At 38.6% G+C, this 15,204-nt stretch overlaps 1 protein-coding gene across 1 annotated transcript; it reads right to left on the bottom strand.

The window, feature by feature from the left end:
- Positions 1-401: 401 nt before the first annotated feature.
- On the bottom strand, positions 402-7,370 carry MRPS30 (mitochondrial ribosomal protein S30). Its single transcript, XM_040977517.1, has 5 exons — positions 6,810-7,370; positions 5,544-5,689; positions 4,770-4,875; positions 3,206-3,382; positions 402-765 (listed from the first exon to the last, which is right to left on the bottom strand). The coding sequence occupies exons 1-5, from the start codon at positions 7,366-7,368 to the stop codon at positions 476-478; spliced, it is 1,278 nt and encodes a 425-aa protein (XP_040833451.1). The 5' UTR covers positions 7,369-7,370; the 3' UTR covers positions 402-475.
- Positions 7,371-15,204: the final 7,834 nt, after the last annotated feature.

Here is a 15,204-nt window from a genome sequence, read left to right as displayed (position 1 = left end):
TGCCCCACAACTCAGGAGGTGTGTGGTTATAAACTAAATATTCTGCTGAGGTAAACTAACAGCAATTAAATAAGTTACAAGAATCACTTTTACTTAGAAACGATTAGGTAGTTCTGCTTGCAAACAATATTAATCTGAGGGTTTGCTGTATACGAATGAACTTCATGGTTTATACAATTCTTGTGCTGGGAAAATTTCCACACTCTGCAGCCTAACAGATAATTTTTGCACAAATGCAAACGTCCTATTACAATTTGTAAAAATCTATTGTTCGTAAGACACGAAATTTTACTTAAGAAGACAATTATGTTACTTAATTGAATGGAATGAGAGGTCTGATCACAGCTTAAGATAGGAAATATCTGTCCAAAACAAAAGCATTGATACACAACAACTGCAAGTAGCAACATTAAAATTCCTTTTATTGTCCCTCGAGTAGAATTAAAAATCCCCACAGTCCTGAGTCAAATGTCGTTTAATTTTCCAGTTGTTGTGATTTGTCTTCTTTCGGTCTATTCAACAGAAAGTGAACTATCTGAAGCAAAACTTCATCATTAAAACCCTTCACATCTCCGTCCTCAATGGCTTCATAGAGAGGCTTACTTTGTGTTCCCCAGCATATATTTTTACGAGGGTTATTTTGATCAGCTTGTGCAGTCAGTGCCAAAGTATTTAACTGGTAGCAGAAAAAGGAAAAATATTTGCCATCTGTGATCACGCCCTGGGAGACAAAAGGTCGAGTAACATCCGCTTCACTCCAGAAGCCTGTGGAAGAAAGTTAGGTGATGATTGCCACCATTCTTACACCAAAACAGCACAAACACATTAGAAGGTTATAAATACCTCCTACAAGCCAGGCACTTTACCCAGCCAGTTCCTGAAGATCTCGCATTTCCTCTTTCTCCATTCTATCCTTCTACTGCAATCCTACACCAAGAATATCTGCTTGCTACCATACTGAAATTCATCACTCAACCTTTTCAACAATTTCTACCTTCAATAGCTTTCAACTTCATTACATTTAAAAATGGTGGTAAATTCCGTCTTACAGACCCACCTTCTCTTGCGGGACTAACTATAGTATTATTCGATGACTTCAAACACACTGCAGATCTTCCCGTATCAACAACCACCCAGGCACCATTCTGGCTCTTTTCTTCACCACATCTGAGAAAACACACCTTTCTGTCTGCATTGCGATTCTGACAATGTCTTCCGATAATTCAATTTTCTGCTTCATATTGCAGAACTTGTTTTCTAAGTGTTCACTTTGTCCCACATGTCTTAGGTAATAAAGATCTGAGATGCTTTTAACATCTCTACTATTCAAATGTTCTGCTTGCTTTTTGCTTCAGGATGACAGGCCTTCTATACTTTAAAACCAAACTGCCTAGACCAAGTAACAACAATTTTTCCGTGCATATTTTATAATATCCTGAACGGAAGTAACAAGTAAACTCTGTTAAGCGGTATTTTATTTGTAGGAATGAATGGTGTCCTATGCACAGCATAAATTTATTTCTCACTTTTTTTTTTTGATTCTGACTATGATTCCCACTTCTCCATTTCCAACAAAGATTTGCTGGGCATTTCAGAAATACACACATAGGGGCTGGTGCTCATCTCAATCCATTGTGCAGCATCCCACATGGCCACCAGTTCTAGTCTCAGCTACTCTACTTCTGACCCAGCTCCCTGCTAATGGCCTACACAAGTTGCAGAGAACAGCTTGGGGGCCCCGCTCTCACATGGGAGACCCAGAAGAAGCTCCTGACTTCCAGCACTGGATTGGCTCAGTTCTGGCCTTTGCAGCTACTGGGGAGTGAACCAGTGCATGGTAGATTTATAATTCTTCCTCTCTCCTTCTACACTCTGATTTTCAAGTAAAATAAAGAAATCTTATATATACAGGAAAAAGGTGAACTGATGAACAATTCAATGTATTAAAATTCACCTGGATATTTATATAGGATTAATCAAATTCGTATTACATTACTTTAGATTTTGGGATAAAATTCAAGTATCTCACAATGGTATCTAAAATCCATCACTCACCACCCTTTCTTCATCAGCCTGCATGTTATTTGTTAAACACCTAGAAACGTTTCCAACTGAGACTTCCATGTTTGCCTGCAAGTGTCTTGTCTCATATTTGTGTAGATAATTCCTTACCATTCAGATCTCTGTTCAAATATTTTTACATACCTCACCTGAATGAGGTAAATGAGTTAAATAAACTCCAACAAATACCTAATTTGTACTTATCATCATAAGTCATTTTACTATTTAGCGTATTTCCTCTAGTGTATTATCATCAGCTGGAAATATCACATATTTAATCTTTTATTCCCTTACTGTAATAGAAATTCCACAATAATCTTTGTCTTACTCACTACTGACCTCCAAAGACTCAGTGTAAGCTTGGTAAAAAGAAACCATTCATTACTCACCAAATGATCATCTCCTAATCTAAATCCTAAACACTGTGTTTTATATAGGACAATCATGACTTAACCTAAAAATGTAAACCACCAAATCATTTTCTTTTCTACCATCCAAATGCTGCTACAGGGCCCAGCATGGTAGCCTAGTGGCTAAAGTTCTAGCCTTAAACATGCTGGGATCCCATATGGGCCCCGCTTCCCATCCAGCTCCCTGCTCGTGGCCTAGGAAAGCAGCAGAGGACGGCCCAACAACTTGGGACCCTGCACCCACATGGAAGACCAGGAAGAGGCTCCCAGCTTCCGGATGGCTCAGCTCCAGCTGCTGCAGCCACATGGGGAGTGAATCACTGGATGGAACATCATCCTCCCTGTCTCTCCTCCTCTTTGTATATCTGCCTTTCCAATAAAAATAAATAAATCTTTTTTAAAAAATGCTGTTATCACCTGCAAAAAGATGATTTAGTTGACTTTAGTACCTGGTACGCTTGCAAAAACCACCAGAAAAACATATTTTCCCACATGATTTGGTCGAAGCAAAATTAAAAACAAAATTCGAAAGTTTGCTCAAGAGGCACTAACAAATTTCAAAGGTAAGATGCTTCATTATGGATTTAGAACAAGCATGTTTTGCCAACACAACAGCTTTCTCAGCGTTGTTAAGATTGATCCTATGTTTTAACCCAGAGAAAACAAGGTTAAATATTAAATTCTTAAAATGACATAAATACCTCTAACGTACAAAACGATAAGATTAGCCTTACCTTGATACATAGCCTGTGCCCCAGTCCAAGCAAAAAGACTTGCTATAGCATTGGCTCTAAAAACAGCTTCTATCTGATCAGCACAGTTGCGCTTCACAAGCCTTTCTCTGTTTAATTTGTCGGGTAATAGATGAAACTGGGTGTGGCCATAACAGCACGGATCTGCTGTTCTTGTGCCTACAGAGCAAAATAAAAATGTTGATCATGTTTTAGTACTGGTTCAAACCCATTTTTAAAAATACACATCATGTGTTATGTACTTTAAAACACATAAATGGAAAAATCTTGATTAAGCTAAAACGGATAGCACCATTTTTCTGTTATTCATTACAAAGGCCACTATCATACAAAGAATTGATATAAAAGTAACTTAAATCTTTCGCCTTTTTTTTTTTGCACACTTTAGTTATTAGGAGCTTTCTTACTGCCCTTTTTATATTCAAGACATAGTAACTTCATCATTTTCAAATCCCTTTATTGTTTAATGTAATATTACACAATCCTGTCTTCTCTTTTTTTAAAAATGATTTTTATCTTGCATTTCTAAGTGAAGAAAATAAGGGTTGATGTTTCATAAAGTGTGGATACTCTTGATTTTAGTGCTAAGGTCTTTTCAACAGGAAGGTCTTCACGGGTCACTCCCTGCGATAAACAACCGAAAGGGGCTGATACAAAGCAGTTCTGGAAAACCTAAACGCAACTTGCAGAGTTCTCAATCAGCTCTATGAGGGCACATATCAGCTCTTAATAATGCTGAATCCTTCAAGGTTTCAGTAAAAATGCCATTACATCTCTGGCATGGTTCCAAACATTTTTACTTTGAAAAAAACTGAGATTATTTTTCTGTATATATATATATATATATATATATATATATATATATATACACATATATGTAAAAATGTAAACAAAAATATATATTATTTTTCTGTATAAATATATATGTAAAAAAAAATCAACAAAGCCCCGTATTTCTTTCAGTTAAATACTCCTAATTCAGTAGAAGCAAGTAAAATGTCAATGGTAAGCTGAAAGAATCTTTTCTTTCCAGTTTTCATGTACTTTGCAATACCTTGAAATTATGAAGTACGTTTCTCAGGGACCATCTATACCACTCGCAGTTACAGAGAACTGAGTTTTTCAACAATCCTATCCCAATGTTGCCATTTCATTCCTCCACTTTTTTGTGTGTTTTAACTGCCACATATCAGAGAAAACATATTTGTCTTCTTCATATTGGTTATTTAATTAAGCATAATGGTTTTCACTTGAATCCACTTTGTTGCAAAAGACAGGGTTTCATTCTTTTTATGGCTGATTATTATTGCATTATATATATATTATAGTATATATATATATATCTCACAAACTTTATTTATCTGGTCATAATAGCCAAAATCACCCTAGATGCTTATCAATAAAAATTTTTCTGTGAATCATTAAAGAAAACCTGAGTTTTTATAATAATTGGGTGCTCCAAATCTGCTTAATTAGAGTTTATTCTCTAAATCTGAACAATACTTTCAACACATTTCTGACACAATACATGGCCAAAAAAACTTACCAATAAATATGCTGTTTTCATATTGTCGTTTGAATAAGGGAAGTTTGTCGGGTTTACAGTTCATCACAGGGATTTCCACAGGAACAGAATAGTCCAACGGCACAAACTTAAAGAAACAGAAAAGAGTGAATTCGCAGGAATATTGGTATCTCTGTAATTCACTCACATTGTTACCAGATTTAAAATCTTAAGGTGGTTTGATTTGATAATGCTATCACCCAGCCCGATGAAAGCCAAACTTGGCCTGCCACTTGTTTTTACAAAGTTTTACTGGAACACAGCCTTTTACATATTGTATATGATTGCTTCTATAATATAAGACTGCAGCAGAACAGTTTCCACATAGACTTACATGGCTGGCACCACTTAAAATATTTACTTTTACACAAAGAGCGTTCACCCGTCATCCAGATACATGGACAATTTTCCGACAGAACAGCAACAAGTAACATGACGGAATTCTGAATTGTAAAGATCCTTTTTATTTACACATAGTTAACACAGTCTACGTCCTATTAAAAAAACATTAAAGAATTACTGTTTTTATAACAACACAAAGAAAAAATTATATGGCCCTGAAAACTGATATCTTAACTTCAGGACAATGATTTGGTCCTTGCAGAATATTCCCTGAAAAATGAAAAAGATTTTCAGCTGAGATGCAGTCAAAGAAAATTTAAAGAAGAGAAACATTTTAACTGAGAGTGTGACCTAGGTTGGCTGTGACTTTTTCTACTTTGCCAAGCAACAGGCACAGTTACAACAAATCCTTACCTCTGGAAGTTGCTTAGTTATTCGAATCTGGTTGTGTGGCGTATCATTTATTTGGTATCGCAATGCATCCACATGACCTTTTCGATGACCTTTGGAAATAATTTCTTCATCTCGCAACCAATAAAAGTTAACAGGGCGTTTAGAATCTAACGAAAGAAAGTCAAAATGTTCTCATTAGATCATTTCAATAAACTAGGTTATCTGAATGAAGAGGAACCTTAATTCAGGGCTCAACAAGAATGATTGCATCTAATCAAAAACATGCTAAAACCCACTGGGATGCTAGTTAGATAGGGGTCAGGGTTACGCAGTTACTTAATTTCAACAATGATGACCTAAACACACATAACAAACACAGTTCATAAGTTAATCATAAATAAGATGCCATCATCAGGGTGAATACTAGAGCCAGGGAGATGTCTCAGTTAATAAAATGCAAAACAAACAAACAAAAACCCTTGTAGGAATGCCATTCATCAGAAACAAGAAGTTTAAAGAAATCAGAGCTGTCCTAGGAATTGTTCGTTCAATTTTCACACTGTGAAAGGCAGCTAATGGTTATCATCAGCCCCACTTTACAGGGACCGGGGTCTTAACAAAGTAAAACACATATTCTCTGCCCCACTCCTGAACAGTTCCTCTGCATCTGAGAAAGTACCACACTCACTCCCAGCTCAGGTGAGCAGAGGTCTAGTTACTACTTCCACGTCAAAATACTCGCTGCAGAACAGTTTTTTAAAGTGCCAGCTGTTGGTTTTTAAATGTCTGTACGGAACAATTAATATACTTGGTCGACTGCTTACTGGGGGACTTCAGATGGGTTCAATTTAAATCCTTACCCAGAATCTACCTACGGGGCTTTAGGCCAGACACGTTTCACCATTTCGCTTCTTCAGGCTTTTCTTTTGGTGCGAATTCCTTCACTGACACAAAAATCCAGAACACCTGGCACAGAATGAAAACTAAGGCCGTGTTCGATATTTGGTTAACACCTCATAATTGCATGAGCAGGTATTACTGTAGTCATTTTCGTCTTGAAAACGAGAAATGTTAAACTATGGTCACGCAGCATCAGGGTGGGAAGACCAAATCCCACTGTCCCAACAACCCCTACGCTTCTTCATGGTGGCTGGACAGGGCAGGTCCGTGACCAGAAAATCAGGCCTTACCCCAAGCCGGAACGGAGGGATTAGAAAACAACCAACCAAAAGTGAAATACTACTTGAAGAGTGTGCAAACAGGCGGCCAGAGGGGCCCGAGGCTCACCGAGGGCGCCGGAGGCCAGGGTCGGGTTGTGCGGGCTGAGCAGGCCCGTGAGGGTGGACACCAGCTGGTGCAGGCGGGCCGAGGCCAGGGCTTCGTGCTGCTGGACGCGCGGGGCCCGCGGCCGGCGTGGCAGGTGGACGCGCTCCTGCAGCAGGCAATGGCGAGCCGCGGAGCGCAGGGCGGCCACGTCCAGCGCGGGCGCAGGCTCGGGCGCGGCGGGCGGCGGCGGCAGCCCCGACAGGAACACGGTCTTGGTGAAGCCCTGGTACCAGCGGTCAGCGTTCAGGGCGAAGGTTTGCGGGTACACCACGTACTTCATGAACTGCATCTTGGTAAGGATGCGCAGCCTCTCGTCCACGGTCGCGGCTGCGTGCGCTGTGGCTTGCCAGCGCTCCACCCGCCGCTGCCGGGCCGCCTTGCTGTCGGCCGTCAGGGAAGCCACGATCGGCGGGTACCGCGCCACTTCGGACCCGGGCGTCTGCAGAGCCGCCGCAGCTGCGGTGTGCAGCGGCTGCCCCCGACCATGGGACACCAGCCTCCAGCACCTGGACGCCGCCATCTTCCTCTGGGGTCCTCGACCCGGACGTCGACGTCAGCACTTGGCCCTGCACGCTTGCCGTAGGGACCAATCAGGAAGCGGCGTCTGAGTCAGCCTCGGGAACGCCGATTCCTACTGGCTGTGGGACGCGTTCCGTCGCTCGCGTCTCAGCCAATGAGGTGGCGTGTGCGAAGTTGGTCGCGGATTTGAGCAGGAGCTGGGTTTTCCGCGGCTGAGTCTGTGAGCAAAACAAACTTGGAGAGGAGATACTGCCACCCGGGTAGCTTGGGGGGCGCCGGCTGCATGCGTGTCAGCACGGAAACCCCAAGCCCGTGGCTGAAGTTAGTGGTTTTGTTCGTATATGTCACGCTCCTTTTGTGTTTTACTTGTCCTAGAGAGGAATTGTTTTTGCAAATACAGTAAGCTGTGGAGTGACCACTGCAGATTCAGGAGGAAATAGTGTCAGCATTTACCTGTGCTTATCTGCGAATTCATGATATATTTTATGTTTTTAAAAGGAGTATGTTTTTACTAAGATTGAATCGGGGAAAATAGGAAAGGCTTTTTTTTTTTTTAACAGCTAAAGAATGAGGTCTCAATTTTTGCCTTGTATTAAAACCCATTATTATTTAAGCATGAATTGATTGCTAGTAATCCGTGAACACGTTAAGAATTCCTGAAGTTTTTAATTTCAGCAGCCATTCACTGCTTCCACATGAGCTAAATACCTGTTGTTGTTTTTAAGTCGCCAAATCATTCAAAATCTGAGCTCATTTTTGGGAATCTGATGTTTTGATTCCGTCTTCTGCTGTAATAAAACTCAATAATATTGATTTGGATTTGTTTCGCTAACTCTTTAGGGCTTTTGAAAAATCTGATCTCTTTGCTAAAAGGAGGTTATCATTGTATAGACCTTGAACTGAAAAGAGGCATCACAGTTGATGAAGTTACTTGATCTGTTAAATTGATGTTTAAAATAAATACTTAAGAAGTGGGTATTAAGATTCATAACCGGAGTCGCAGTGCTGCGTTCTGGGCCCTGCTCAGCTTCTTCCCCAGCTTCCTGCTAAAGCTCCCCCTGGGATGGAGCCTGCAGCCCTTCCATGTGGGAAGATGTGGTGTTCCACGACCTGGGCCAGCTCTGGCTTTATGAGGGCATTTGGGAATTGACCCAATGAATAGAGGATCTTTGTGTCTTTCATTCTTTCAAATAAATAAAACTAAATACATAGAAAAAAAAAAAGGTTTGCTTAAACAGTTGCTAGCAGAATCAGCTATCCTCTCAACATTAGTAACACAAACCTGTGTCCCATATTTAAGGGTAAAAGTGAGGTGCTTGGTGTTATCTAAAGTGAAGTAATGCCGATGGGTAACAGCATAGTACGCGTAACAGCATAGTAAGGTGTTAGCCAATGTATCCTAGAAACCTAGGTAAATAATTTTAGAAACTCTCCTACTGTCCCCACATAGGTATCAGAATGAGGGATCAGAAGAAATCAGCTGACACCAGAAGATGTAATTCTGCCAGAAAATGCTTTTGTCCTTTTTTGGTGAGTGAAAATGATTTAAGTGTATCAACACTGCGAAGAACTTAGGAGGGAGGCTGAGGGGAAAAGAGAATGGTGACTGAAAGAGCAGGCAGATCTGGAAGAAAGTGGGGTAAGATCAGCAGACTGCCGGCCACGTGGGGATCATGCAAGTTTATTTCTAAGCTCCAGAGCTTTTAGATTACACCCAGGGAAACAGACCTGAGGCCGCAGTTACAGAGCGTGGAGGGGCGACACTGGCACTGCAAACCCAGTTTGCATACCTCTCAGTCAGTTTTACTCAGTGTCTGTGTTTTTTGCATGTGATCTAAGTTTTTAGGATACTAAGCCAAATAAAGAAAAGCTTATGCTGCAGCAGGGAGATAGATCGTAAAATACGATAATAAGTAGTATGATTTGTTTTAAGGCAGTAAGTCTATGCAAAATAAAGTAGGAGCAGGGAAAGTACAGACCACGTATGGTGGTGGCCAGGGGGAGGAGGAAGTTGTTGGCCGTCTCAGGTTTGCAGTCAGAGGGATACTCCTGGATAAGATGGCAGACCAGTAGGGACTGGGGAGAACTGGTAGCCTGTGCTGGTGTTGGGAAGGAGTTGTACCAGAAGAAGCAGCTGTTGTGTGTCACTCCCTCAGATGTTGTCTGGTGGTTTCAGGCATCAGGAAGGTGTGGTGGGAGGAAATGATGGATAGGTGGTAGGTAAAGGGGCTGAAAAGAAGGAGTCAGATTGAAAGGGCTGGAGGCATTTTCCAACGTTGTGAGAGCTCTTCCTATGACTGTGAGAGCAGGAAGAGTCGCTGGAGGATTCTGCTCAGAGGGATGTCATGGTGTGATTTGGGATTGTGTGTTAGTTTGGGCTGCCGCCGTTATATCACTGTTTGTTTGGTTTCACCAACAGAAATGTATTTTCTCATCATTTTGGTGGTGGAAGTCTGAGATGAGGTAAACTAGCATGGCCAGGACTGTGGACGTCAAAGCTCTTTTCTACCAATCAGCTTGTCCCTGTGATGGGAAGAAAGCAGGCCTCCCTGGTATCTTTTCTAGCAAAGACACTGAAGGTTTTGCATCAGGCCCCACTCTCTTCCCACCTCACTTAACCTTAATAACGTCCATTGGAGCCTAAAAACTTCATGCAGACTTAAAGGAAGTAATTGCAAAGCATATATCTAATATATAATTAGTCTGTAGAATATGTCATGTGCACTCCAAGCAATATAATAACTAATTTAAAAATGGAAAAAATACCTAGCTACTAAAGAGATTATATGTGCGGATGATAAATAAGCACATGAAAAATGTTCAGCCATATTAGCATTAAGGAACATAGAAACTAAAAGCAAAGTGATACTTTGTGCCAATTTTTTACCAATCAAAATGACTAAAATTAATAACAAGGACCGTGTTAAATGTTGGTGAAGATGAACTAAAAATGATCAACTTTTTCTTAAGACAGCAGCAACAATAAAGAGAAAAAAAAAAAACAACTATTAAATGACTGGCAGTTTTATTCCTGGGACCTTTACTCCATAGAAATAAAAATCTGTATTTTTACAAGAACATTTGCATGATTCAGCATCATTCATCATAGTCAGACTGAGCGCTACCCATAGGTATCATTCACTGGAATGAAAGGTCAATTAGACACCTAAATCATTGAACACTGTCAGCAATAAAAAAAAAAAAAGATTGAACTTTGTCATAAAATAAAGAAAAAAATAAAAACAAAATTTTCATGCCTGTGCATTGCCAAAATCTGCAAGAATACCATGGGATGTTTTTGTTTGACTGCTATTTTTCAAAATGACTGTAATAGGCACTGAACTACCATGTTGAAAATTGTTGAGTTTCTATTTTTCATAAGTGGTGATGGTAATGAAAGACTACACATAAAAGTGTAAGTAAAATTTTTTTGTTTTGGCAATGTTAATGTGTTGGCCAATTCATGATTGAGAATTTCAGATACACACACACACACACACACATCTATGAAGTAAGAACTCTTCTGTAATTTCATTCCCTTATATAATTTTGATGTAAAACTAGACAATAAGACTGGCATTTGGCACAGTCTGTGTACAACTGGCCACCCTGGCATCCCTAAGCGGAATGCCAGTTGAAGTCTGAGTTCCACTTAAAATTCTGTTTCCTGTTTATGTTCCTGGAAAGGCAGTGGATCATAGTTCAATTTATTTAGAGCCCTGACACGATACTCATGTGGGAAATCTGAATGGAATTCCTGGCTCCTGCCTTTTGTTGCCTTTTGGAAAGTGAGCCAACAAATAAAAGATTCTCTCTCTCCATCTCTATTGCTCTGTCTTTCAAGTAAATAAATAATTTTTAAGTGAGATTTTTAAAAAGTAGTTAACAGGAGTCTTTGTGATCCAGAAAGTTATGTTTTATCTTGGGATGTAGTACCTGATCAAGTCCTGGCTGCTGTGTTTTCAATCAAGCCAGTACAATGAGAGGCAGCCAATTTTGGCCCAGTACTTGGGAACTCTGCTGGGAGAGAATGACTGGAAATTATAAATGATTCTCAATTCCATCGTTGCATTAGTTTATTGTAAGAAAGTATAACTTTGAACATAACCATTTTTTCTGAGCTTGAGTAATCCTTTTAGAAAATCACTAAAACTAAGAATGGTCTTGAGGAACCCTATAAACAATAGCCCTGGAAGCAAGTACCTCCACGTTTACAATCAAAATTAGGGGTGGGGCCAGCAGAGACTTGGCAGCTATTGCAAAGTGTCAATTTATTATACTGTTTCTGTGAAGATGTAGTTATAATAAATAAAACTCAAATCCAATATTTTATCCCATTAACTGTAATCCTAGTCACACAAATCTTTCTTTGTAAGATTTTCCCAAGACCTTTGTTCGGTTACTAGCTTTTCTGTTCTTAATTTCTTCCTCACCGTTTGCTAAAACATATGAAATATCTCCATTCTTGAACTTACCTTTACACAGTTTCCATAATATAAATTCTATGAGACTAAGAATCTTTTCTGTTTGTTCCATACAGATGTTTAGAGTAAATGAATTAGAAGATTCTTTTCAAGCATATACACGCAACCTAGGACTAACAATTAGCCTTCAACACTCACGTGTAATATAGATTATTTTCTGACCTGCAGCTAGCTAGAAAAAGAAGACCCAGACGTAGAATTTACTTAGGAGTTTTCTTGGCAAAGAGGAGAAAGATGGAGACCTTTGGTGGCATCAACAAGAGTTCAGGTAGGAAAGATCTCATTGCAGCGCACAGTAGGAGCTTATGGCTTTTTAGTGCCTACGTCAGCCAATGCATAAAAATATGATAAGTAATGCTTGCCAGTCCTCAGTAAGAATAATGTGTCTTTTGTCTTTGGCTCAAATTTTAGGAGATGATTTTAAAACATTTCTGTCATCAACATTATCTACATTGTGGCAACATTTAAAACATAAAAATAGGAACTAGTAATTTATACAGTGCTTCTTTAAATGTTGTATGTGAGTGTTTCATTCTCTATTCTTGCATAGTTTCTGCCTGCACTTCTTAAATAGGCTATTTAGGGCAATGAATTTAAATATACTCTTGGCTGTAAGACCAGATTTTGATACATATCAACGTGGTTCACACATCCCACCAAACTGATTATGTCTCAAACATGAAGCCATATATTTTTTAAATTTTTTAGTCATTGAAATATGAACAAGTTTGCATTGTAGATTATTTGAAATTTAAACATATATTTCAAATGTTCCTTTAACTTACACAGCACAGTGTTCCTTAGCTCGTGCACATGGCAGTAATCTGTTATATTTAGAACATATGGCTGCATTTGATATATCAAATGTCTTTGGCAAGTGAAGTCATCCTAGCTTTATGGAAACTTGTCTGCAATATGACAGAGGAGAAAAACAATGATTTTTTTCCCTCTCATTATTCATTACATTTCTTTCAAATTCACATTGATATAAGTTGGCCTAAAAATAACTTTTCCAAAATAACTCAAGTAGTTAAAATAGTCTGAAATAATTTATAAATGGGCATCAAAGTGAGATATTCACTGGGAAAGTAAATTGTTACCACCTTTGTGGAGAGCATTTTGGTGATATGGTTCAACGTCTTAAAATGCCCATGTCTTCTAACCCTGAGAAAACAACTTAAAAATTCAACGAGATGATGATTCAATCTAATTCTTCCAATGAGAAAAACTTGCACAAACGTTAGTGTTGATGCTGGGTGGGGCAGCCCTGCCTTCCCAGCTGTTGGGCCTCTGAATCCTTTCATCCACTTTCCTAGTTCTGTGTCAGAGTTTTCTTTCTGCCTTCCCTGTTCGCAGACCCTCTTTACGGTCCTCTTTCCCCTTTGATGTGAGTTACCACTCTGCCTTTCCTGTTCCCTCTGGACCCTGCGTTATTTAATTACTGTGAGGAGGGGGAAGAGCCCTGGAAACATATTGTGCACTCAGATGTATTAGCATCAGTGCTTATCCTTCATTGTTATCTGAGATGGAGGTAATGGTGTCATGACTGGGAGGGGAGAAGGAGGGATATACCAAGAACTGCTTTTATGGTACATGCTAGGAATCTTGTCCCGTTTATAATGTCAACATAGCTTATAGATATAAGTACATCTCCTAATTACATAAACAAAAACACAAGAATAAACATTCGTGCACACACAATTCTAATAATATGGGGCTAGTTAGATTCATTTTAGTACACTTCAGGTATTAGGATATTATCAAATAATTGAACCAAAAATATAAAATGCTAATTAAAGTACTTTCTAAAGGGTGACTTTAACAGCGAAGAGAAATAAAACTATACAATTTGCCTACAATTTTGTGAGATATTTGAAAACAGCTGGAAAATAATGTATTAGCAGAAATGGAAAGCTGGTGATGGGATTGTTATTTTTCTATCCTGTGTTATTTTTCTATCCTGTAACTTATAATTTATCTTTGCTGGAAACTGATCATCTATTTTTCCTTCAAAAGTCAGGATAAAACTTAGAAGTAAGAAAGTTACATATCATCAGATGCTAAACAGAGACAAAATACATTATTCTGTTATGTAATCAGTCACTTGGTGAATGTCTCTGACCACAGGTAGACTCCAAATTAAAATTCTGCATCAGCATTTCTGAATCTTAATGATCTGTTTACCCAAAATGAAATTTGGAGATGATAAACTGGAAGATTACTATTGTTATAATGCTCATATCTCACCACAAAGACTTGTATGCTGTAGTTCTGTTGCCTATGCTCCTGTAAGGATGCACAACCACTAGAAAACTGTGCAGATCAATGGTTGCATGAAGTAAAGATAACACTTAAGGCTCCTAGAATAAAAAGGAGAGGCCGGAATGGAGGTGACACGGCTATTGCTGGTGTCATGGGGAAAGGCTACCTGAAGTGACGATAAGTGATGATAGAAAAGGAGAGACATTTTAGATTTATCATCGTCTGAGGGTTTGAACCTTTCCTAAATAGTTATGTTGTACTATTTTCTCTGTGGTTTATTAATTCAGTTTTGGCCTTGTTTTTTTTTTTTTTATACTCATGTTGAATTTTATAGTAGTCATTTGCTTATGGATAAGCCTCAGTGGATGAATACACTACCTAAAATTTGCACTGCTTCTCATCTTTGACTTTCAAACAACCCTCTGCTCTAAGTTATATGTTAGCAAGGAATGGCTGGATTATATTCAGCTGTAACAGGATTTTAAGTTAGCTTTCAAAGAAGTTTTCACTTACTATAACATTAACAGTATTTTTATCGCCAAACTTGTACATTTGTTTTCTTGTTTGCTATGTGTAAAATATTTTGTGTCCTGAATTTATACTTCCCTGCCTAATAATGTATTTGCATGTGTTTTAAAATGTTTACTGGACATTCATATTTCTTTGGCTGTGAAATGACTGTTTAGAATTTATTTTTCTTAAAGATTTGAAATTATGTATCCTAGTATCTAACTTTAATTTTTACTTTCTTATTATATCATTTTATTAGCAAAACTTATTCACTTAAATATACTTACATTTACATTCTTATTTTAAAGTCTTGTCTAAAATACTTCTAAAATCCATTGATATAGGTATAAATTCTTTTATTTTTATTTTTTTATCTCTGTTTTTAGCTCACCTGGAATTGATTTTTATGTATGGTGTGAGATAACGGCCCATTTTCATGTTTTCCTTATGACTAATAAATTATTTCCTTCTGTATTTAGACAGCTTAGACCAATAGGAGTAACCTCCTTAAAATAATTGCATTTATGAATTTTTAGAAGTATACTTTCTAATTTCTCACATTAAAACCCAACTTTGACTGT

This window comes from Ochotona curzoniae, unplaced genomic scaffold, assembly GCF_017591425.1.
Source record: "Ochotona curzoniae isolate NIBS_2020 unplaced genomic scaffold, NIBS_Ocur_1.0 contig_2754, whole genome shotgun sequence".
In the NCBI taxonomy this organism is placed as follows: domain Eukaryota; kingdom Metazoa; phylum Chordata; class Mammalia; order Lagomorpha; family Ochotonidae; genus Ochotona; species Ochotona curzoniae.
Note: the sequence above shows the minus strand (reverse complement) of the source record. Positions and strands in the feature narration are given on the sequence as shown.